At 42.1% G+C, this 24,603-nt stretch overlaps 1 protein-coding gene across 1 annotated transcript in view; it reads right to left on the bottom strand.

The window, feature by feature from the left end:
- CD163 (CD163 molecule) overlaps positions 1-23,084 on the bottom strand; it is a 75,016-nt gene extending 51,932 nt beyond the window's left edge. Inside the window, 4 exon segments of the mRNA XM_062195201.1 lie at positions 20,338-20,528; positions 21,781-21,930; positions 22,793-22,899; positions 22,987-23,084. Coding sequence (XP_062051185.1) covers positions 20,338-20,528; positions 21,781-21,930; positions 22,793-22,899; positions 22,987-23,084 — 546 coding nt within the window.
- Positions 23,085-24,603: the final 1,519 nt, after the last annotated feature.

Below are 24,603 nucleotides of genomic sequence, written 5' to 3'. Positions count from 1 at the left end.
AGGCAATAAAAAAAAACAGTAGTTCCATGTCCCCCAAAATTCAGATAATAGATTTGTCATGTAAAGAATATTTAGCCATATTTGAAGTATTTAAAACATAAACAGATAAAGAAGGGGCTGGCGCTGTGGCTTAGCAGGTAAAGCTGCCGCCTGCAGTGCCGGCATCCCATATGGGCGCCAGTTCATGTCCCGGCTGCACTACTTCCGACCCAACTCTCTGCTGTGGCCTGGGAAAGCAGTAGGAGATGGCTCAAGTCCTTGGGCACCTGCACCAGTGTGGGAGACCCGTAAGAAGCTCCTGACTCCTGGCTTTGGATTGGCGCAGCTCCGGTCATTGTGGCCAACGGGGGAATGAACCAGTGGAGACCTCTCTCTCTCTCTTTCTCTTTCTCTCTTTGCCTCTCCTTCTCTCTCTGTGTAACTCTGACTTTCAAATAAATAAATAAATAAATCTTAAAAAAAACAAAAAATCATAAAGAATAAAATGAAAATGTTCAAGCTATATGACATTGTTAAAAAGGGCCAGACACATCCAAAAAAGAAACAAATGGAATGTATAATTAAGAAGAGTATAAGTATTAAAATAAAACTCAGTGGACAATTAAAAATTAGAGCACTTCATAAAAGAGTAAATAAACTAGAAGATAAACTAAAATTTTACTCTGAATGCAGAAAAAAGTGTAAGGAAACTGAACAACTGAAAGGAAAACTAAGAAATGTGGAAGATAAATTTAGAAGATATGACACGCATAATTGAGAGATGACGCAGAGAGAAAGAGGGAGGATAGAGTCTATATTTGAAAGGATAATGAAAATTTCTAAGTAATGTAAAGAACTTAATAAAAAATCAAAATATATAATGCTATTATAATGATCAATAAACATAAAGAATATCAGATTAGATATTTTCAAAATATTGTAAAAAATTCTTGATAAGAGAAACATCCAAAATATTAGAGCAGAGAAACCCTACAAATAATGGAATCAAGATGTAAATAGGGGGGGCCAGCGCTGTGGTGCAGTGGGTTAATGCTCTGGTGTGAAGCACTGGCATCCCATATGGCGCCGGTTCAAGTCCTGGCTGCTCCACTTCCAATCCGGCTCTCTGCTATGGCCTGGGAAAGCAGTAGAAGATGGCACAGATCCTTGGGTTCCTGCACCCGCTTGGGAGACCCAGAAGAAGTTCTTGACTTCTGGCTTCAGATTGGCGCAGCTCCAACTGTTGCAGCCAATTGGAGAGTGAACCAGCAGATGGAAGACACTTCTCTCTCTCTCTCTCTCTCTCTCTCTCTCTCTCTCTGCCTCTCCTCTCTCTCTGTAACTCTGACTTTCCAATAAATAAATAAATAAATAAATCTTTAAAAAAAGATATAAATATCAAAAAGAAATAAGCTCAAACTGGATATTTATATCCATAGAGGACAGAATGGACTTCAATATTTAAAGCATTGTTAAGAACTAGAAAGTAAACTAATATTGAAAATATTTAAATTCCCTAGGAAAATATAACAATTTTAAACCCATAAGTACTTAATAAAGAACCTCAAATTGTGTAGCTTAATGACTGGTGAACACAAGATTACATCTATGTCAATGAGTAAGTCAAATAGATTAAAATAACACAAATAAAATGAAAACAGAAACAGAAACGAGATGTTAACTGTGCTGTCAGCATACCACTAGGTTCATAATACAGATAGTCAAGAGGTTTACATCTCTACCAAGAATGCATGAATCATTTACAAAGTTTGACTAGGTGATCATCTATAGAACATGACTGAGAGTATGAAAGAATCAATGTCATCCTGAGCACATTATCTGATCACAATGAAATTATGCTAAATATAAATTAAGAAGATTTTTTTCTTCTAAATTTTTAATTTGTTTTTTTAACTTAAACTTTTTATTAATATAAAGTGAACAGATTTTATATATTTTATACATACAGTTCTAGGAAGATAACCACACTTCCCTGTAAGCAGTCTCAGGTAATCTGTGAAAATGGTTTGCTATTCACTAGACCCAGAGGATCTCACAAAATCATGCAAATCAAGAGGTTCAAATCTTCTTGTTCACTTTAAGAACACCCAACGAACTGCTCAGGCCATCAAGGGCATGCATATCCAAAAATCCACCAAATATCTGAAAGAAGCAATGTGTGTTGTTCTGTGATTACAGTGGTGGATTTGGCAGGTGTTCCCAGAGTTCCCACAGTCACAATGAGATGATCCTCTCTGAAAAGGAACAAATTGTTCCTAAACCAGGAGAGATGGCAAAGAAGAAGAGAAAACTAAAGAAATGAAAATTTATGGGGCAGGAATAAATTCAGCATAAAAGTAATGCAAATTAAAGCAAAAAAATCAGACAATTTGGAAATTAAAAAAAGAAAACTCATGTACAAATTATTTGATGATCAAAGAAATCACAAAAAAGATTAAAAATAAAAGTGAGGGGTCGGCGCTGTAGTCTAGCCTGTAAAGCCACCGCTTGCAGTGCTGGCATCCCTTATGGGCGCCGGTTTGAGACCTACCTAGTGGCTCCACTTCCAATCCAGTTCTCTGCTATGGTCTGGGAAAGCAGCAGAAGATGGCTCAAGTCCTTGGACCCTTGCACCCACGTGGGAGACCTGGAAAAAGCTCCTGGCTCCTGGCTTCGAATCGGTGCAGCTCCAGCAGTTGCGGCCAATTGGGGAGTGAACCATTGGATGGAAGACCTCTCTCTCTCTCTCTCTCTGCCTCTCCTCCTCTCTGTGTGTAACTCTTTCAAGTAAAATAAATAAATCTTTTTTAAAAAGTGAAATTTCTATTTTTAAACATATGAAATGAGCTAACATGGTGCTTAGAAATTTAGAGCTATTGGCTGGCACCGTGGCTCAATAAGCTAATCCTCCGCCTTGCGGCGCCGGCACACCGGGTTCTAGTCCCGGTCGGGGCGCTGGATTCTGTCCCGGTTGCCCCTCTTCCAGGCCAGCTTTCTGCTACGGCCAGGGAGTGCAGTGGAGGATGGCCCAAGTGCTTGGGCCCTGCACCTGCATGGGAGACCAGGAGAAGCACCTGGCTCCTGGCTTCAGATCAGCACAGTGCGCCAGCCGCGGCGGCCATTGGAGGGTGAACCAAAGGCAAAAGGAAGACCTTTCTCTTTGTCTCTCTCTCTCACTGTAAACTCTGCCTGTCAAAAAAGAAAAAAAAAAAAAAGAAAAAAAAAAGAAATTTAGAGCTATGAATAATTCGTACTATGAAAAGTAAAAATTAACTCAGTAAGAATTTCTTTTTTTTTTTTTTTTTTAAAGATTTTTTTTTTTTGACAGGCAGAGTGGATAGTGAGAGAGAGACAGAGAGAAAGGTCTTCCTTTTGCCGTTGGTTCACCCTCCAATGGCCGCCGCGGTAGCGCGCTGCGGCCGGCGCACCGCGCTGATCCGATGGCAGGAGCCAGGTGCTTCTCCTGGTCTCCCATGGGGTGCAGGGCCCAAGGACTTAGGCCATCCTCCACTGCACTCCCTGGCCACAGCAGAGAGCTGGCCTGGAAGAGGGGCAACCGGGATAGGATCGGTGCCCCGACCGGGACTAGAACCCGGTGTGCCGGCGCCGCAAGGCGGAGGATTAGCCTAGTGAGCCGCGGCGCCGGCCAAGAATTTCTTTTTTTAAACATTCATTTATTTATTTGAAAGGCAGAGTTACAGAGACAGAGAGATCTTCCATTTGCTGGTTTACTCCCCAAATGGCTGCAATGGCTGAAGCTGGGCTGACCTGAAGCTAGGAGCCAGAAGCTTCTTCTGAGTCTTCCACATGGGTACAGGGGCCCAAGCACTTGGGCCACCTTCCACTGCTTTCCCAGACCATTAGCAACGAGCTGGATTGGAAGTGGAGCAACTGGGACACAAACCAGCACCCATATGGGATGCCAGTATTGCAAGCAGAGGCTTAATCTGTTACACTAATCCCCAAGAATTCCTTTAAATGGCATAAGAATATGAATAACTCCATTGAAAGCAGAGGGGGAGAATTATAAAGAGAAGAAAATGTCTGATAAAGGAAAAATATAAATAGAACACATTACAAAGTTCAATGGCGGTTCTTTGAAAATATCAATAAAAAAATAATGTCAGATCCTGAATATATTTTACTGATAAGGATGATAGGATTTTTCCAGTAGATTTGATGACAGATGTGAGAGCCTGTGCTTTGGGTGTAGTGAGTATTTTTTGTGAGGTGGGAGGGGAGGGGAGCAGATGTTTAGTTTTGGTTGTGTTAATTTGAGGTGTGTATTGCTACAAGTAGAGCAGTCAAGTAGACAAAGGATACACAAGTTTGGACTTGTAGAGAGAAATCTGGGCTACAGGTAAAAATTTGTGAGTTTATAGCATATAATTGATATTTAAAATCATGAAATTAAATGTGGTCACCAAAGATGTGGTGGGGATAATGAAGGGAGGAAAATCTATTAGCTGGTGTGGGAGAAGAGGTTGACTTCACAAACAATGAGAAGGAGCAGCTGAAGAGTTCACACACAAACCTGGGGGTATTGAGTACCAGATGAGGGAGTGATTGGCTGTATTAGATGCTACTGGTATATCAAACAAAACGTATACAGACAACGGTGAGTGAGAATTGATCCTTGACTTTAGCACTACTGGGATCATTGATGGCCTTTACAGTAGATGGGAGAGACAGAAAAATCTGCTGAGATTCCATTTAAGAGAGAGTAGACGGAAGGAAGTTGTGGACAGTGATTAGAGACTGCTCTTGTGGGTTTTCTGCCAATGAGAGCAAAGAAAAGGAGCAGAAGCTGCTGAGAAAGCGCAGTTGAAAGTTTATTGTGGGGTTGGCACTGTGGCGTAGAAGGTTAATCCTCCTCCTGCAGTGTCCACACCTCATATGGACACCAGTTCAAGTCCCGGCTGCTCCACTTCCAATCCAGCTCCCCACTAATGCACCTGGGAAAGCCATGGAAGATGGCTCAAGTACTTGAGTCCCTGCATTCACATGGGAGACCCAGAAGAATCTCCTGGCTCCTGGCTTCAGCCTGGCTGAGCTCTGGCCGTTGCAGCCATTTGTGAACCAGCGGATGGAAGATCTCTCCCTGTCACCTTCTCTCTGTATCTCTGCCTTTCAAATAAATAAACAAATAAATAAATCTTTTTAAAAAAGTTTTTGTTTTCATTTGTGTTATGTAGGAAGAGATAACAATGTATGTATGTTTTTTGAACATATGTGTGTTGATAAATATTCAGTAGAAAATAAAATACCAATGTTATAAAAATGTGGAATATGAGAGATGGAGAAAATTGCCTGAAGTATACTATTCAGTGGACATAGTGGAATGAGATTCAGTGAAAAATGGATAGGATGGCTGATATGTAATAGTGGTGAATTTCTGTGAAGTTCTTTTCTAATTTTTCATATTTTTAAAAATTAATTAATTAATTAATTTTGTGTATATGAGCACAATTGACATTTTGAGATGTGATTATTATTTACAGCCCTTGTCTATACTCTTGAGGAATAGTGGTTTTTCTACTTGCTACTTGTTGAATTCTTTACTTAGTGGAAAGTTAAGCTTGTGATTATAAAATAAACTGGAAGTTTGCTATTGTAAAAATTAAAAGAAAAATTAAGAAAGGATGGAGAAGGGAAGTTGGCAGCATGGATGTGCAGGGGGGTAGGGCAGGAAGTGTCACTATGCTCTTAAATCTACATATATGAGATACATGAATTTTGTTCACTTTATATAAATAAAAATAATAAAAGATTTATTTATTTTGAAAGAGTTACAGTGAGAGAGAGGGACACACCCCCCACACACACACAATCTTTCATCTACTGGTTCACTCTTCAGATGACTGCAATGGCTAGGACTGAGCCAGGCTGAAGCCAGGAGCCAGGAGCTTCATTCAGGTCTCCCATGTGGGTGATAGGGGCCTACACACTTGGGCCACCTTCCACTGCTTTTCCCAGGCAATGAGCAGGGAGTTGGATAGGAAGTGGAGTAGCCAGGATGCAAACTGGTTCCCTTATAAGATGCTGGTGTCTCAGGTGGTGGCTTTACCTGCTATACCACAACACTGGACCCAGTCTTGCATCTTTTAACCAAGTTGTGAAGGGGTTGAATGTATTTTCTCACAGTATCATAGGATTGTAGTATCCCTATGTTAAGTCTCAGTATTTTTACTTTGTAATGAAGTAAAGCCATCACATATCTAAAATGTGTTTTTAATCCTCTTTTACACCATAATACCAAGGATGCAACTTCACAAATAGATGACAAAAATTGTGTGCTTTCTTATGTAAATATGCTTTAATATAATCCCACAAAAAATTCTGAGGGAAAATTATGCCTGCTTGAGGGAAGTATGACTTCTTAGCCTATTGAGAAATTTGTTACTGCTCTTATAGCTGGAGAGGTCAAAATAGAACCAGAGAACCAATTTTATATATTCTGTTTTGAGAGTTCACTTCTATCACTATGAGCTAGCAAAGCCTGACAAAGGACAGTCATTGTTGGTAGATGGCCAAGATCCAGGATCCTTTTTTTTTTTTTTTTTTTTTTTTGACAGGCAGAGTGGATAGTGAGAGAGAGACAGAGAGAAAGGTCTTCCTTTTGCCGTTGGTTCACCCTCCAATGGCCGCCACGGTAGGCGCGCTGCGGCCGGCGCACCGCGCTGTTCCGATGGCAGGAGCCAGGTGCTTCTCCTGGTCTCCCATGGGGTGCAGGGCCCAAGGACTTGGGCCATCCTCCACTGCACTCCCTGGCCACAGCAGAGAGCTGGCCTGGAAGAGGGGCAACAGGGACAGGATCGGTGCCCCGACCGAGACTAGAACCTGGTGTGCTGGCGCCTCTAGGCGGAGGATTAGCCTAGTGAGCCGCGGTGCCAGCTATGATCCAGGATCTTGAATGCCGAAAACACCTTCTAAGGGAGTGAGGAGGGGACTTCTTGCTCCTGTTGGGGGAGTAGAATTTCCCAGAGAAGAGGGACAGAAACTTCTGCCTGGGGTTTTTGACATGGATGATAGACATAGGAGAAATTTGGGTTAAAGAAGAGACGGAAGAAGAGCATTGTTGCATCATCCAGGACCAAGTCCCACACCTAGGAGAGTTGGCTCTCCAACTATGTGGCTAGATTACTCTTAGATCAGAAGCTCAAATACTGATAGTTTGGACTTCCCTGAGCCAGGAACCCAATGGAGTCATATTTAATGTAGTGTCTGAGAGATCCGTAAGGGAGATAATTCATCATAAAGACATTCAGAAGCATAGTGCCTTCCTAAATAGCAGATTCCTTAGGATGTCACAGAACAAGCTCAAGTAGTCCTTGGCATAGGAAAAAATTGACCGAGAGGCACATCCTGAAATCTCTAAGGCTGGATCCCTTTCAATGCATTTTATAGAAATCCATCCATGAACACCTTACAACTGGCATCAGTTTTCTTTTCTGTATAACAGGGTAGATGTAAATGTGCTTTAATATGATCCTACAATAGGGTTACAGGACCACCAACCCAGAAGGTAGGAAGGGAGACAGCACAGAAAGGAAAAAATATTCTGACAAGAGCCCAGGACTGGGGAAATACTACATTAAAGCAGAATAATGCTTGGGCTGTGGGTTTGTGGGGGAACAAAAAGAAACTCAAAGCCAGGCTCAGACTGCAGGTGCAGGGTTATCTAGGGTGTGATTGTAGTTCATGTTGGGAGAGCTTTCTTTTTTCTTTTTTTAAAATTTATTTGACAAGTAGAGTTATAGACATTGAGAGATAGAGAGACAGAGAGAAAGGTCTTCCTTCCCTTGGTTCACTCTCCAAATGGCTGCTACGGCTGGCGCTGCGCCGATCTGACGCCAGGATCCAGGTGCTTCTCCTGGTCTCCCATGTGGGTGCAGGGCCCAAGCACTTGGGCTGTTCTCCACTGCCCTCCCAGGCCACAGCAGAGAGCTGGACTGGAAGAGGAGCAACCGGGACTAGAACCCGGCACCCATATGGGATGCTGTTGCCACAGACAGAGGATTAAGCAAGTGAGCCATGCCGCTGGCCCCAGGAGAGCTTTCTTAATAGGCAGTAAGATGTTCATATCTGGTCTCATCATAAACATAGATACATATAATCATCATCATTGCCACTTCCACTATCAAATTCAACATTTCTTAGAGAGTGTGAGTTCTGTGAACCCCTAAGCAAAAAACTGACTTCCACAGGGCAAATTTCTGATCACACATTTAGTGTTCACTACTCTTTAACCCCACTAGACATATTTCTCTCTGTGTAACACACAAACACATGCATACAGTAGTCCACCAGCTGAAAGAGCAGAAATACCAAAATGCTGTTGACAGACATAGTATGGAGTACAGGAAGAACAGAGGAGAGACCCAGCCTCAGCTGTCACTCAGCCATAAACCATTATAGAAAAACTGGGAAGTGACCAGGTATTTTCTGAGCTCTCAGGTGTTTTTAGGGAGGGCTAAAACATAGATTCTGGTCAATCTGAGAACAGACTTTATATTTCTGCAACATCTCACTGCTGAACCCGATAAAACAGAGACTGTACTGGAGAAAAATCAACTTTCACTGTCAGTAAGGTTCAGATTTGTTTAAAAACCATACGATTGAAAGAGAGGCCTTGACTTCACCTCCCTGGGACCATTCCCCAGAGTCTTGGACCTAATCTCGTAACCGGGCTGGTGTCAACAAGTGAGACTGCTTACCTTGATCATCTGCCAAGATGCCTAGAAGGAGAAAAGCAAGTCCCTGGAGGAAATACAGTCCATTCATGCTCATTCGGATCCTCATTCTTCAAGGCACAGCCTTAGCTTCCTGAAATGGTACAAGGAGCCCTCCTACACTTAATGGGGGCTTCTACAGCAGGAAGAGGGTTATATAGCCTCATCCTCTGACCTCGCCATCTTCCATGAGCCAATAGAAACACTGATTAACATCTTCCCTGCCATCAGAGGCGATATATGGAGAAACTTTCTGAAGTTCAAGCCAATTAGATGCTGAATCTTAAATAACTCCTTATATAGGAAAGGAGAAAAAAAAACCAAAACGTGTTATTCTTCTCTCCTCTCCACTGCCTGCCCTGTCTTAATGGCTGGTTCAGCTCAGCTAGCAATGTCAATCAGATGCACTGTTTTTTTGGGGTCAGTTCCAGTACCCCATAGTCCCAAGAAAAGTTGATATTTGTGACACAAATGGCCCATATATTGTAGCTGCAAAGATTCAAAAAAGACCTAACAGTATGGAAAAAAAGGTGAGTAGGAAATCAAGACTGGAAAGTTGAAAAATTCTCAGCTGAGTGAGAAATGGTGAGACTAGGTATGAAGAGGATGTGATTATTAGGCTCATAGGGTGAGCTTCCCTCTCCTTTCATTTCGAGGTGATGGGTGAAGCTTTAGGAAGGTCCTGGGCTCTCTTGGTGACAAGTCTGAAGTAATGAAGTCTGTCTTTTGTTTCCTTCCTTCACATCTTAGGGGAAGTTTTGTCCCAGAGGGTGTTGGTACAGATACTTCATCCAAGAATAACTCACGCTCCCCTGGGACATGGTGGGGCCACACATTACAAGGTAGTCACAGAGTAGTTTCCATTATATAGTGAAGCAGCAGGCTGTGAACAGCAGGCTAGTCTCTTTTATAATTGTTTTTGAATTTTTTTTCTTTTTTTTTGACAGGCAGAGTGGACAGTGAGAGAGAGAGAGACAGAGAGAAAGGTCTTCCTTTTGCCGTTGGTTCACCCTCCAATGGCCGCCGTGGCCAGCACATTGCTGTCGGCGCACCGCGCTGATCCAAAGCCAGGAGCCAGGTGCTTCTCCTGGTCTCCCGTGGGGTGCAGGGCCCAAGGACTTGGGCCATCCTCCACTGCCTTCCCGGGCCACAGCAGAGAGCTGGCTTGGAAGAGGGGCAACTGGGACAGAATCCGGTGCCCCGACCGGGACTAGAACCTGGTGTGCCGGCGCCGCTAGGCGGAGGATTAGCCTGTTGAGCTGTGGCGCCAGCCTGTTTTTGCATTTAAAATTTTTTTTTCTTTAATTTTAACTTTCACACATAAAAGAAAACTACAGAATTTTTATCTTTCTGTATCTGGTTCATTTCAGTCAACACAATGTCCTCTAGTTCCAACCACCTTGATGCAAATGATGGAATTTCCTTCTTTTTTATAGCTCAATAATATTGAATATATGAATATATAATATACGAATATATCAATATTCAATAATAATATTGAATATAATATTGAATATGAGAATATATATGCCACATTTTCTTTATCCATTTATCTGATGATAGATACCTTGATTGATTCTATATTTTGGTAATTGTGAAGAGTGGTGCTATAAACACAGTGGTGCAGGTATCTATTTGATACAAGATGTTCATGTCTTTTGTGTATATACCCAGTAGTGGGATTGCTAGATCATATGGCCAGTCTATTTCTAGTTTTTAAATAAATCTCCATATTGTTTTCCACAGTGGTTGCACTAATTTATACCCCAGCAACAGTGTCTAAGAACTCTTCTTCCTTCTCGTCCTTGCCAGCATTTGTGGCTGTATGTCTTTTGGTTATATGCAGCACATTTTCTTTAGCCATTCATTAATTGACAGACATTTAGATTGCTTCCATTTCTTGGCTATTGTGAATGTTGCTGCAGTAAACATGGAAGTACAGATATCTCTTTAACTGAGTGATTTCATTTCCCTTGGATATATACCCAGTAGTGTGATCACTGGATCATATGATAGTTATATTTTTAAATTTTTGAGAAACCTCTATACTGTTTCCCACAGTGTTGTACTAACTTATGTTCCCACCAACAGTGTGCAAGGGCCCTTTTGTCCACATCCTTGCCAACTCTTGTTATCTTTTGTATTTCACTAATGATTAATGATGCTGAATATCTTTTTCAGGTACCTATTGGTCCTTTATGTCATTATAAAAAGATTTACTTATTTATATGAAAGATAGAGTTATACACACACACACACACACACACAGAGAGAGAGAGAGAGAGAGAGAGAGAGAGAGAGAGAAGAGAGAGAGAGAGAGATCTTATATCTGCTGGTTTACTCCCCAAATGACTGCAACTGCCAGGACTGGACTGGAGCTGGGCCAGGAAAAAAGCCGGTAGCTAGGAGCTTCATCAGGTCTCCCCAGTGGGTGTCAGGATCCCAGGTAATTGGGCCATTTTTCAATGTTTTCCCACGTGCATTAGCATAGAGCTGGATTGTAAGTGGAGCATCTGGGACTCAAACCGGTGCTCAAATGGGATGCCAGTGCTGCAGGCAGTAGTTTAGCTTATTGTGCCACAATGCTGGGCTCCATTTATGTCTTCTTTTAAGAAATATCTAGGTGTGGTTAGATCTACTGCTTGTTTTTAGATTGGCTTTTTTTTTTGCTATGGAGTTTTAACTTGCTTTAAATTAATTTTGTAGTAAAAAGCATTATTTATCAATACAAAACTTTGTTTGAAGTTAAACTTCCCCCTCAGGTTTATGCCATTCATTTTTTTTGCTTCTGTTTTTTAAAATTTTTATTTAAGTTATACATGTTTCCTATATTCCATATATACAGATTTAGGAACACAGTGACACTTCTCCCCTACCCTCCCTCCTGCCCATGCTCCAACCCTTCCTCCCCCTCCCTCTTGCATTCCCCCTCTTAGTTTTTACAAAGATCTATTTTCAGTACACTTAATATAGTAGTTAACCCTACTCTAAGTAAAAGAATTCAACAAATAGTATGAAGAGAAAGAAAAAAAAAAGTCACTGTTTCTCTATGGAGAGACGAAGGTTATAAACAACCATCTAATCTCAAAATGTCTGTTGCACTCCAATATGTTACATTTCAGGTACTCTGAATCCGAAGTGGAGCAGCCGGGACTCGAACCAGCGCTCATGTGGGATCCCAGCAGCACAGGCGGTGGCTTTACCCATTATGCCACAGCACTGGCCCCTTTATATGCATTTTAAAATTCAGTTCAATGTGTTTTAAAATTCAATTAAATATATTTTAAACTTTTCCTTGGAACTTCTTTGATTTATGGATTATTTCAAAGTGTGTTGTTTTATAGGGGAATCAAAAGAATTTATCAAAAGAAATTATTGTAACTCAAGGGAGCTTGGCAAAGTTGCAGGATATAACATCAACACACAAAAATCAATAGCGTTTGTATACACAAACAATGTCATTGCTGAGAAAGAACTTGTAAGATCAGTCCCATTCACAAATTCTACAAGAATATTTAAAAATCTCAGGTTTAATTAACCAAGGACTTTCACTCTATAGTGAAAATTACAAAACACTTAGGAAAGAAATAGAAGACACAAAATAAATGGAATGATCTTCCACTTTTTTTTTAGAAAACTTTTATTTAATAAATATAAATTTCATAGGTACAGCTTTTGGAATATAGCAGTTCTTCCTCCCATATCCACCCTCCCATCCCCACTCCCATCTCATCTCCTCCTCCCTCTCTCATCCTATTCTTCACTAAGATTCATTTTTAATTATCTGTATATACAGAAGATCAACTCTATACTAAGTAAAGATTTCAACAATTTGCACCCATACAGACACACAAAGTATAAAGTACTGTTTGAAGACAAGTTTTATCATCAATTCTCATAGTACAACTCATTGAGGACAGAGGTCCTATATGTGGAGCAAGTGCACAGTGACTCCTATTGTTGATTTAACAATTGACACTCTTATTTATGACGTCAGTGATCACCTAAGGCTCTTGTCATGAACTGCTAAGGGTATGGAACCCTTTTGAGTTCACAAACTCTGACCTTATTTAGACAGGGCCATAATCAAAGTGGAAGTTCTCTCCTTCCTTCAGAGAAAGGTGCCTCCTTCTTTGATGGTCCCTTTTTTCCACTGTGCTCTCACTCACAGACTTCCATGAATTGGATGAATTAATATATATCAAAATGTAACTTACAGATTCATTTTATGCCAATCAAAATACCAAAGGTGTTCTTCTCAGACCTCGAAAAGTTGATCCTAAAATTCGTATGGAATCATGAGAGATCCAAATAGCTAAAGAAACCCTAAACAATAAAAATAAAGCTGGAAGCATCACAATCCCATATTTCAAGACATATTACAGGGCAGCTATGATCAAGATATCCTGGTAATGGCACAAGAATAGATATGTAGGCCGTTGGAACAGAGAAGAGACCCCAGAAATTCATTCACACATCTATAACCAACTAATTTTTGACAAATGAGCTACAATCACCCCCGGGGGAAAGGACAGTCTGGTGAACAAGTGGTGTTGGGAAAATTGGATGTCTGCATGCAGCGGTATGAAACAAGACTTGCTACCTGGTATCCTATTCAAAAATCAACTCACCGAGGATCAGGGAGCTAAATCTAAAACCTAAAACCATGAAATCACTAGAGGGAAACAGAGGAAAAACTGGAAGGCTTTGGGATAGGCAAAGACTTCTTGAATAAGACCCCAGAACTGCAGGCAATAAAGGTAAAAATGACAAATGGGATTATTTCAAGCTATGAGGCTTCTGCACTATAAAGGAAACACTCAAGAAGGTGAAGAGGCAACTGACAGAATGGGAGAAAATATTTGCAAATTATACATCTGATAAAGGATTAATAACCATGATATATAAAGAATTCAAGAAACTCAACAACAATGAAAAAAACAATTTGAGATTTGATGATTGTTTACAGCCTTGCCTCTACTGTTGAGGAACAGCATTTTTTCCTTCTTAATATCTGTTAAATTCTTTACTTAGTGTAGGGTTAATCTCATGAGTATAAGATAAACTGAAAGTAGATCATTGTAAAAATTAAAGAATAAGAAAGAAAAGAGGAGAGAGGGTGGGAGTTTGGGTAGGAGGGAGGGTAGGGTGGAAATTATCACTATGCTCCTAAATCTGTATATATGAACTACATAACATTTGTTCACCTTAAAAAATAAAAAATTAAAAAAATTATATACAAAAAAAGAAATGGGCTAAGGATATGAACAGGCATTTTTCTTTTTTTAAAAGATTTATTTATTTGAAAGAAAGAGTTACAGAGAGAGAGAGAGAGAGAGAGAGAGAGAGAGGTCTTCCATCCGATGGTTCACTCCCCAATTGGCCGCAAGAGCTGGAGTTGCACCTGATCTGAAGCCAGGAGCCAGGAGCTTCTTCCAGGTCTCCCACGCAGGTGCAAGGGTCCAAGGACTTGGGCCATCTTCCACTGCTTTCCCAGGCCATAGCAGAGAGCTGCATTAGAAGTGGAGCAGCTGGGTCTTGAACAGGCGCCCATATGGGATGCTGGGGCTTCAGGCCAGGGCGTTAATCCACTGCACCACAACTCTGGCCCTTGAACAGGCATTTTTCAAAGGATGAAATACAAAAAGCCAACAGTCACATGAAAAGATGCTCAGGATCACTAGCCATTAGGGAAATGCAAATAAAAACCACAGTGAGGTTTCACCTCTTCCCAATTAAAATGGCTATCATCCAAAAAATGAAAAAAGTAATGAATGTTGGTGAGCATGTGGGGAAAAAGGTACCCACATACACTGTTGATGGGAGTGTAAACTAGTACAACCATCATGAAAGACAATATGGAGATTCTTCAGAAAGCTGAAAACTGATGTACCATATTATCCTGCCCTCCTGCTCCTGGGAGTATACTTAAGCTTGTGATTGTGAAGTAAATTGAAGCTATGTCATTGTGAAAATTAAAAGAAAAAAAAAAGAAAAGAAGGAGGAGGGTGGGAGTTAGTGAATGTGGGAGACTAGGGTAAAAAGTATCATTATGCTGTTAATACTATTATCTATGAAATACATGAATTTTGTTCCCTTTATTTAAATTCAAAAAATAGAAATAGCAAAGTGTGCTGTTTAACTTTCAAGTAGTTGAAAAATTTTCTGTTATATGTCTTTAAATGGTTAATAGCTTGATTCCATGTGGTCAGAGAGCATATTCTGTATGATTTTAACCTTTGTAGTCATTGAGGGTATTCTGTATGATTTTAACCTTTGTAGTCATTGAGGTTTTTGACTCAGTGTACGGTTACTTTTGGTTACTATTTCATGTGCTCTTGAAATGAATCTGTGTTCTGATGTTTAATAGTGTTCTACAGATCTCTATGAATCCTGTTGGTTGGCGGTATTTTTCTGTTTTTCTACAAGTATATGCTTGGTGATGTTCTGTTTAGTGTTTCTGTCAGTTGCTCTAAGATGACTATTTAAGTTCCCCATCCTGTACCTTTATCATTATGGGGTTTTCTACTTATCTTTTCAGTCCTGTGAATTTTTGTCTCATGTGTTTTATTTAGTACATATGCATTTATGAATAATGTGTCTTCTGTGGTTTAACCCTTTTGTCATTATGAAATGTCTGTGATTTTTTTCCTTTGCTTCTGCTTTCTTTTACTTGATATTTTCTTGATATATCTTTCTCCAATATTTTATTTTCAGCTTACTTGTGGCATATTTGAAGTGACTTTTATAGATAGCATATATAATTAGGTCATTTGAAAAAATGTGTTTCACCAAAATCTTTTTTAAAAAATTTATTTATTTATTTGAGAGGCAGAGCTACAGACAGAGGGAGAGACAGAGAGAGAGAAAGAGAGAGAGAGAGAGAGGTCTTCCATTTGCTGGTTCACTTCCCAAATGGCTGCAAGCCGAGAACTTCTTCCTGGTCTCCCACATGGGTGCAGAGGCCCAAGCACTTGGGTTATCTTCCATTGCCCTCCCAGGCCACCAGCTAAGAGCTGGATTGGAAGTGGAGCAGCCAGAACTAGAGTCAGCACCCATATGGGATGTTAGCACCCCAGGTGGAGGCTTAACCTACTGCACCACAGCACTGGCCTCGATCTCAGTCTTTTAATTGATATATTTAGGCCATTTACAGTTAAGTTGTTGTTGATATATTAGTGCTTGCATATCTGATTTTATTTTTTGTTTTCTGCTTATTTCCTGTTCTTCATTCTTTTGTTTTTCTTTTTATAGCCTTTCTGTGGGTTATTTGGATATTTTAAAGAAATCTGTCCAATTCATCTTTTGATGATTTTGAATCTATCTCTTAGAATAGATATATGTATTACAGCCAATAAAAATCTGAAGTTAAGCTGTATAACTTTTACAGAGAACTGGTGTTGACATCTTACCACTTTCACTGAAATATAGGAACTTTACCTCTTTAGAGTTATTGACCCTCCTTTCTTTCTTATTAGAGTGGTTGTAAACAGTACCTCTACTATACTGATAAATAATACTTTTTTTTTTGTTTCAGATGTCACACAGAATTTTAAAAGTTCAGGTAAGGAGGAACAGGGATAGAGAGATGATGGATAATGGGTGTCAAAATACAATTAGAGGCCGGTGCTGCAGCTCAATAGGCTAATCCTCTGCCTGCGGCGCTGGCACACTGGGTTCTAGTCCCAGTCGGAGTGCCGGATTCTGTCCCAGTTGCCCCTCTTCCAGGTCAGCTTTTTGCTGTGGTCCGGGAGTGCAGTGGAGGATGGCCCAAGTGCTTGGGCCCTGCACCTGCATGGGAGACCAGGAGAAGCACCTGGCTCCTGGCTTCGGATCAGCGCGGGCCACAGCGCGCCAGCTGCAGTGGCCATTGGAGGGTGAACCAATAGTAAAGGAAGACCTTTATCTCTGTCTCTCTCTCTCTCTCACTGTCCACTCTGCCTGTCAAAAAAAATACAATTAGAGGATGGGAAGTAGTTTTACTGATGTATAGCACAGTAGGGTGACTATGGCGTGCAGCAATCATACATTTCAAAATAATTAAGGGGAGATGACTTTGAAGGTCACAGTTACAGATAGAGGGAGAGACAGAGAGAAATCTTTTATCTGCTAATTCACTCCCCAAATGGCTGCAATGGCCAGGGCTGGACCGCGTCAAAGCCAGGAGCCTGGAACTCCATCTGGGTCTCCCAGATGGGTGCAAGGGCCCAAGGACATGGACATCTTTCCCACCAGCTTTCCCACCTGGTTTGGCAGTATAGCAGCAGGGACATGAACTGGCACCACAAGGGTTGCTGGTGTTGCAGGGGTTGGCTTGACCCACTGTGCCACACCATTGGCCCCTAAAGGTTTCTTACAAATAGAAGTGATAATCTTTGAGGAGTTGAACATGATACATATTTGTATGCATTTATTGACTATAATACTATTTTCCACAAATACATGTATTTTAAAAAATCAAAAGGAGAAGGATACTCTATTATATTCACCAATGAATTTACCTATTTCATATATCTTTATTGCTGACATCCCAAGATTCCTATATCTTATTTCCTTTTGTTTGAATAACTTTATTTAGCTGCTTTTTTAGGGCATGGCTGCTAATGACAAATTATCTTATTTTCCTTAGATGAGAATGTCCTTAATTCATTTTCATTCCAGAAGGATATTTTCCCTGAGTTTAGATTTCTTATTTAATGGGTCTACTCTTTTAGCACTTGGAAAATGTCTCTATGATTTCCAAGAGAAATCAATTGTCCCTCAAATTATTGTTCCTTTATAGATAATGTGCCGATTTTCTCTAAGTCATTTATATACTTTGTCTTTCATTTCCCGAAATTTGATTATGGTGTCTTGTGTGAGTTTATTTGTGTTGATCACATTCCAGGTTCATTCAGCTTATTGCTAAACTTGGGAAAATGTCAGCCATTATTTCTTGGAATCTTTTTTAGTCCCACATTCTTCTTCCTTTCTTTTTGTAAGTACAATTACATAAGAGGCAAACCTTTTGCAATTTTCCCACATGTCTCAGAGGGTTTACCTGTTTATTTATGGTGCTTTTTCTCGGTTTTTCAGCTTGAATACTTTCTATTGATGACTCTTTAACTTCGCCCTTCCTTTGCTCTGCAACTTTTGTCTTGTATTGAACTCCTCCAGTCAGGTTTCCACTTTCGTTATTGTGTGTGTGTGTGTGTGTGTTTTTTTGACAGGCAGAGTGGACAGTGAGAGAGAGAGAGACAGAGAGAAAGGTCTTCCTTTGCCGTTGGTTCACCCTCCAATGGCCGCCATGGCCAGCGTGCTGCGGCCGGCGCACCGCGCTGATCTGAAGCCAGGAGCCAGGTGCTTCTCCTGGTCTCCCATGGGATGCAGGGCCCAAGCACTTGGGCCATCCTCCACTGCCTTCCCGGGCCACAGCAGAGAGCTGGCCTGGAAGAGGGGCAACCGGGACAGAATCCGGCGCCCCGACTGAGACTAGAACCTGGTGTGCCGGCGCCGCAAGGCGGAGGATTAGCCTGTTGAGCCGCAGCGCTGGCCTGTTATTGTGTTTTGGAAGTCTCCCTTCAGCATCCCCTCCCCTTGGTACTCAGAGTGGCGATAAGTGGTCTTTGAGAATTTCCTCCTTCAAGGTCATACCCTTTCCCCAAGACAGCTTATTAACCATACCTAATCAAAGTAAGAGTGTAAAGGCTCAGTAATGTTGCATTTAGAATTAAAACTCTGAAGTGCCATCTCAGCTCCCAGCTCAGCTCCCAGGGGCATCAGTTAAGCACACGATGGTGAGGTGATGACACTGGACCCCTTTCACCATGGAAAGGGCAGTGATTCATCTGTACCATGGTCAGCACTTACTTTAGGTATGGATTTTCCTTTCTTGCCTGCAGCTCCACTTCCAATCCAGCCGCTGGGGCTGGAACTGGTGGCCATGTGTGATGCTGCTGCTGCTGCAGGCCGGAGCTTTAGCTAGCTGTGCCACAGCACCGGCCCCCAGTTACCTTCTTAGAGGAACAATGGATCATCAGTTAGAGGAGAAGTGCCGCACAGTGGGTGCAGGTAAGAATATATTCTGTGTGCAGATAATCTATTTGAGTATCTCTTGACACTCCTCCTTTGCCCCATTTTGATAAAAGTACAAATGCAGCATCTACAGTCTGAGAGGTGAACGGTGGTCAGGGTTTCAGACCCTTTATTATTAGTGGCTGGATCGTCCTACCAGGTAAGCCACCTGAACCGGCAGAGGTGCTCACAGAAGGAGGGGACAATTTCCAATGTGGTACAAGAGAGAGATGAGGAGTAGTTGTGGACTTGAGATCCAACTGCAGTGGTAGGATCTGTAGCTTGTTCTATGAACTCTCCTCACACCAGTCTCCCCCAGAGAGAGGCTTTCAAGAATCCAACAAGAATAAGCTCTCATAACTTAATGTATGTTGCCTCCCTCATGTACAAAGCAAGCGAATCAGACATGAAACGTGACTGTGGTGGAAGCTGTAGTGTCTCCCTTCTTCTTCTTCTTCTTCTTCTTCTTCTTCTTCTTCTTCTTCTTCTTCTTCTTCTTCTTCTTCTTTGACAGGTAGAGTGGACAGTGAGAGAGAGAGACAGAGAGAAAGGTCTTTACCGTTGGTTCACCCTCCAATGGCCACTGCGGCTGGCACGCTGAGGCCAGCGCACTGCGCTGATCCAAAGCCAGGAGCCAGGTGCTTTCTCCTAGTCTCCCACGGTGTGCAGGGCCCAAGCACTTGGGCCATCCTCCACTGCACTCCCGGGCCACAGCAGAGAGCTGGCCTGGAAGAGAGGCAACCGGGATAGAATCCGGTGCCCCGACTGGGACTAGAACCCGGTGTGCCGGTGCCACAGGTGGAGGATTAGCCTATTGAGTCACAGCGCTGGCCAGTGTCTCCCTTCTTAACTAAAGCACCTGTTTCCCAGCTGCTGTGGACGTGGGTGGGTGGTTGTTCCCTGAGACAGTACTTTTTCAATGATTCTTTGGTATATGAGTGTTGAGCGCCCAGCCTTCCCTCTTCTCCCTCTGGCCCAACTGTGAAGGGCAACTCCAGCTCTGGAGCACCCTGTGGGATCGGCTGAGCCTTTGTTGTGGCTATGTTACAGTCCAGGTATCGCATGTCCATTCTTCCTCTTCACCCCCTGTAAGAGTATTCCTCAGTAAACCTCATGCTCTCAAACTTCCTATCTCAAAGCGCAAGTTTTACAGCACTTACTTTGTAACAGTTGTTTTTGTCGTTATGAAACATTCAACCACATTTTTATTAAAATTGTACATCTGAAATACATGAAATCTGTTCCTCTTGTATAAACACATTTTAGAAAAGGAAAAGACAGTGACTGTTGTGCACACTGGTTCTTGGCCCAGACATAGACCACGTGTGCAGTCTTGGAGTGTTTGGCTCAGGGTTTACTAACCCTGTGCATTTCTTTAGGTCCTGAAGAGTGATGCTGATAGTCTCAAGTGTGATCACTGTAGATCATGGGTTCCCGTACAGTTCTGTTGGGAATCTTAAGGAAGCACTAATGTAGTGCAATTTGATTATACAATGCATGACTTTCCAAGATATGTTCATATAGAGTAGTGGGTATCTGTGAGTATCTGAAAGTGTGCTTAATCTTTTTATACCTTGCACCGTGGTGTGCATATCTCTGCTCTGGCCACCTGGGGAAGCTGTGCCTGGCTTGTGGAGGTGTAATGCAGGGGCAGGGATTCCTCTTTGCCGACTAGACTTGCAGTCACTGTGAGACAGACAACAGGGGTGATGTGGATGCTGGAGTGAGGAGTCCCCGTGAGTGAAGAAGCTGTAGGCAGATACTCTGTAAAGAGAATTAGTTGTGACAGCTTTGGAGAGGAGGTATGTACTGGGTTGATTAATATCTTCCCCCAAATCCATCCCCATCCAGAACTTTAGAATGTGGCCTTGCTTGGAAATAGCATCTTTGTAGACATTAAAATGAGGTCATAATGGATTAGGTGGGCCCTAATCCCATGACAGGTGTTCTTATAAGCAGAGGGGCATTTACACACTACCACAGAGAGAAGCACATTGTGTGAAGACAAGAGATGCCCCAGGAGAAAATGCCCCAGGCAGAAACCAGAGTAATGCGTCTACAAGCCAAGCATGTCATGGTTTTATGGAAGCACAAAACGGGAAGAGGCAAGGAAGTCTCCTCCCCAGGAGTCTCCAGAGGGAGCCTGACTTTGCTGGCACATTGATTTCAGACTTCTGGACTCCAGAACTGTGAGACAACACATTTCTGTTGTTTTCAGCTAAAAAAATTTGTAGTAATTTCCTCTAGAAATGGTAGGAATATAAACTTGTTCTTTCAAAAAAGGCTCATGGAAATGAGTATAAATATTTTTCCCACAGCTGGGTGAGGCTACAGCCTGAATTGCTGGGTTTCTCTGAGCATTTTTGCTGGAAGAGAACCTGGAACCTCCCAGAAATGTAGGGTCAAGGATTCAGGGTGAATGTCCTGGTGATGGTTGGTCAAGTGCAGGTTCTTGTTTTGGTGTATGAACTATATAGAACATTTGTCTCACATTCAAGTAGGTGCTGGGTTCCCTTCTGTCCCACATGACAGGGTGGACAATATAAGATACTCTCTGGGCAACACACTTCAGACAGGAATGAACAGGGGGCACTTGGCCCTTAAAAAAAGGATCGGGAGTCTCTCCTCAGGAAAAATGTCCTTTCTCTGGGTTGATTTTAGGACAGACCATTTGGCAAAAATAGGTTACTTGGCCTGCACTGTGCTCTGAGCTCTCCTTGGAACATGCACTTAAGCTAGTGCCTCTGAATCTACAAATCTGTGTCAGTTGTGAAGCTTCCAGATATGAATTAGCATTCTCATATTTAACAGTCTCAGGGTCTCTGATAGGGTGGGGTTGAGATGCCCTAAGGGCAAAGTCAAGCCCGTCCCTCAGAGGCCCTCACAATCTCCCATTGTTCCTGAAGCTGTGACTTCATTATGCTTAGCACCCAGGAGGTAACAGTAGTGGCAGCATTCTCCTGTGTCCTTCTTATACTCAAGATATGTTTTTTCCAGCGATCCACTCAAATCCTGCCCCTGGGATCCTCTTTGTGACGAGTGTCCTTGGTTTCATCCTTGGACCTTGCATCTTTCTCTTTTTCCTTTTCCTTCTGATTCATCGCTGCAGAAAGGAAAAGCATCAAGGTAGGCGCAAGAAAGTAGCCGGAGCCTGGGATGAGGACAGCTAGTGGACAATGAATGACAAAGAGCCCTTCGGGATGTGAGATATGGAATCTGCATCCTGTCCATGCTACATTTGCTGGAAAATGACACCTGTATTTCTCTGGACTCTATGCCCCAGGGACTTTGAGTCAGAAATGCCAAGGAAAAATGGTATCATGGATGCAGCAGTATGTTCAATGCTAGGGATGGGGACACAGAACCAGAAATTAGATTAAGACTGTGACAGGAATTTTGAGTGTTCCCATAAAATATAAAGCAGGTAGGGACTCTGATGATCTGAGAATATCTCCACCCTCAGGGGTGGGTCTACTAAAAATATTTCAGGATGTTGGCCGGCGCTACGGCTTACTAGGCTAATCCTCCACCTTGTGGCGCTGGCACACCGGGTTCTAGTCCTGGTCGGGGCACCGGATTCTGTCCCGGTTGCCCCTCTTCCAGGCCAGCTCTCTGCTGTGGCCAGGGAGTGCAGTGGAGGATGGCCCAAGTGCTTGGGTCCTGCACCCCATGGGAGACCAGGATAAGCCCCTGGCTCCTGCCATCGGATCAGCGCAGTGCGCCGGCCGCAGCGCGCCAACCGTGGCGGCCATTGGAGGGTGAACCAATGGCAAAGGAAGACCTTTTTCTCTGTCTCTCTCTCTCACTGTCCACTCTGCCTGTCAAAAAAAAATATTTCAGGATGTTTCTCACACAGAACCTTTACCTCAATTTTGGTACATGTCTTATCTGTGTGAGGCTGCATGTGAGGACATTCATGCTGGCATGAGACAGCTGGAGGCAGGTGGGTATCCCTTGCCCCCCACTGTATATTCTTCTAGCCATAAACCTTCATCTGAGGTGCTTCACAGTGTGTGTGTGTGCACAACCTCTGCCCACTATGTTCAGGAATTCCCCTTTCAGAACCATAGCTTCTACATTCTCTGAAGCTATCAACAGGTTCTTTTGATCCTCTACCAACCACCGAACCTCCTCCCTGGAAAGAAAACATCTCAAGGCCAAGTTTCTGCTTTGAACACTTAACTAGTTTTTACATGTGTGCGCCTGTCTTTTCATGTCTGACCTTGGAAATGTTTCTGGCCAGTTAATTCTGTAGCCAAACTGCCACTGTGCCCAGTGAAGTGTGAAGACAAAGTTCGTTTTCAAGATGTTCTGGTCCATGGGAACAACCCTAGTCAGTGGGTAAATCTGCTCTTCGGAATGGGGCATGAGAGTGGAAGGCCTTGTTTGAAAGAGCCATTGCGTGGACCAGAGCTTTGGGCAGTTGTAACCTCAGTCCTCTGGGGGGGTTTTCTTATTTCTGGGGGATCATTTTTTTTAAAGGAACAGAAGACCATTTATCTAGCTGATTTAAACACCATTTAAAAAAGCATTTTATTTCATTTAAAAATTTTTGATTAACATAATTGTGCATTTTTATGAGGTACACATATACACAATGTAAACCAATCAAACAAGGCACCCAGTCTTTTAATTTTCTTTATGTTTGAAACCTATCAGCTCCTTTATCCCAGCTCTGTGCAGTACTTGCATTCCCATGCTCACTACAGCACTATATTCACAATAGCCAAGATAATGTAGCCAGCCCAGTTTCATTCATCAGTGGATGAATGAGTAAACTACTTTTTTTCTGACACCTTTCTTGACCCCAGAAAGGACTCTGGATTCTGTGTCCATGATCTGCACCACTAATAGTTTCAGATATGTGTTCATATATATATATCATGTGACTGTACTTCCCAAATGAAGACAATTGGCTTGACAAAATTGTTGTAATACTTTAGAATTGAAGGCAACTGAGGAATATAATTTCACTGAGAGATACTGGGTTTGGTGAACAATTTGATGTTTTGTAGCAAAAATGCTACCAAATTTTGAAGGTAGTACTTCTATCGATCTAGAATGCCTTTAATTTTAGACCTTGGGATTATGGGTTTTTGAAGGGATCACAGGGATTGTATAGGCAAATACTGATGCATCAATAAAGTAGAAAGTAGGTAATATGAAACTTTCTCAAGGTCACGCAAGAAGTCACTGTTAGATCAAGAATGATCCTATCCTGGTTTCTAGGGACAGTTCTACCACATAATGCTTTCCACCAGAGAAACTTCTTTGCCATTAGATAGATAATAAAAGCCCCATAGCCTAGAATACATTGTAAAAGTGAAGGATGGTCTGGGCCTGAAATTCTTCCTGAGCTTTATGTATGTGGAACAGAGGAGATGGCCATTCCCAGGGCCATTTTCACAGGAATACGGTATCTGAGGTACTTCAGTATGCTTATGCTTGATTTGTGCTTTCCTGTCACAGCCTGGAAATTAAGAGCTTTTGGACAAGAGCCTCTGCATTTTAATTTTTCACTGAATCTCACAAATTGTGGTGTCTAGAGGGAACTTCCACTTAGAGAGGTAATAGGGATATTCATTCCCCAGCTGCTTTATTCTTATTTTCAGGGGTGATGAGTTTGGGTTTTTAGCTGACACTCCTTATAGCAAAGACAAAATTTGAGAAGTCTCATATTTCTTAATTTCATGCAGATTACATTCCCATGTAGTTTCTGTTGTTTCTAGGTCTGTTTATTGAGACTGGAGATTGGACTTTGTGAGAAGCATCATCCAATAGCTATTTCCATTCATCATTTTTTGGATAATGTGACCCTATGTTTCTAATCACATGGATT

Source organism: Lepus europaeus, chromosome 6 (genome assembly GCF_033115175.1).
Source record: "Lepus europaeus isolate LE1 chromosome 6, mLepTim1.pri, whole genome shotgun sequence".
Classification (NCBI taxonomy): domain Eukaryota; kingdom Metazoa; phylum Chordata; class Mammalia; order Lagomorpha; family Leporidae; genus Lepus; species Lepus europaeus.
Note: the sequence above shows the minus strand (reverse complement) of the source record. Positions and strands in the feature narration are given on the sequence as shown.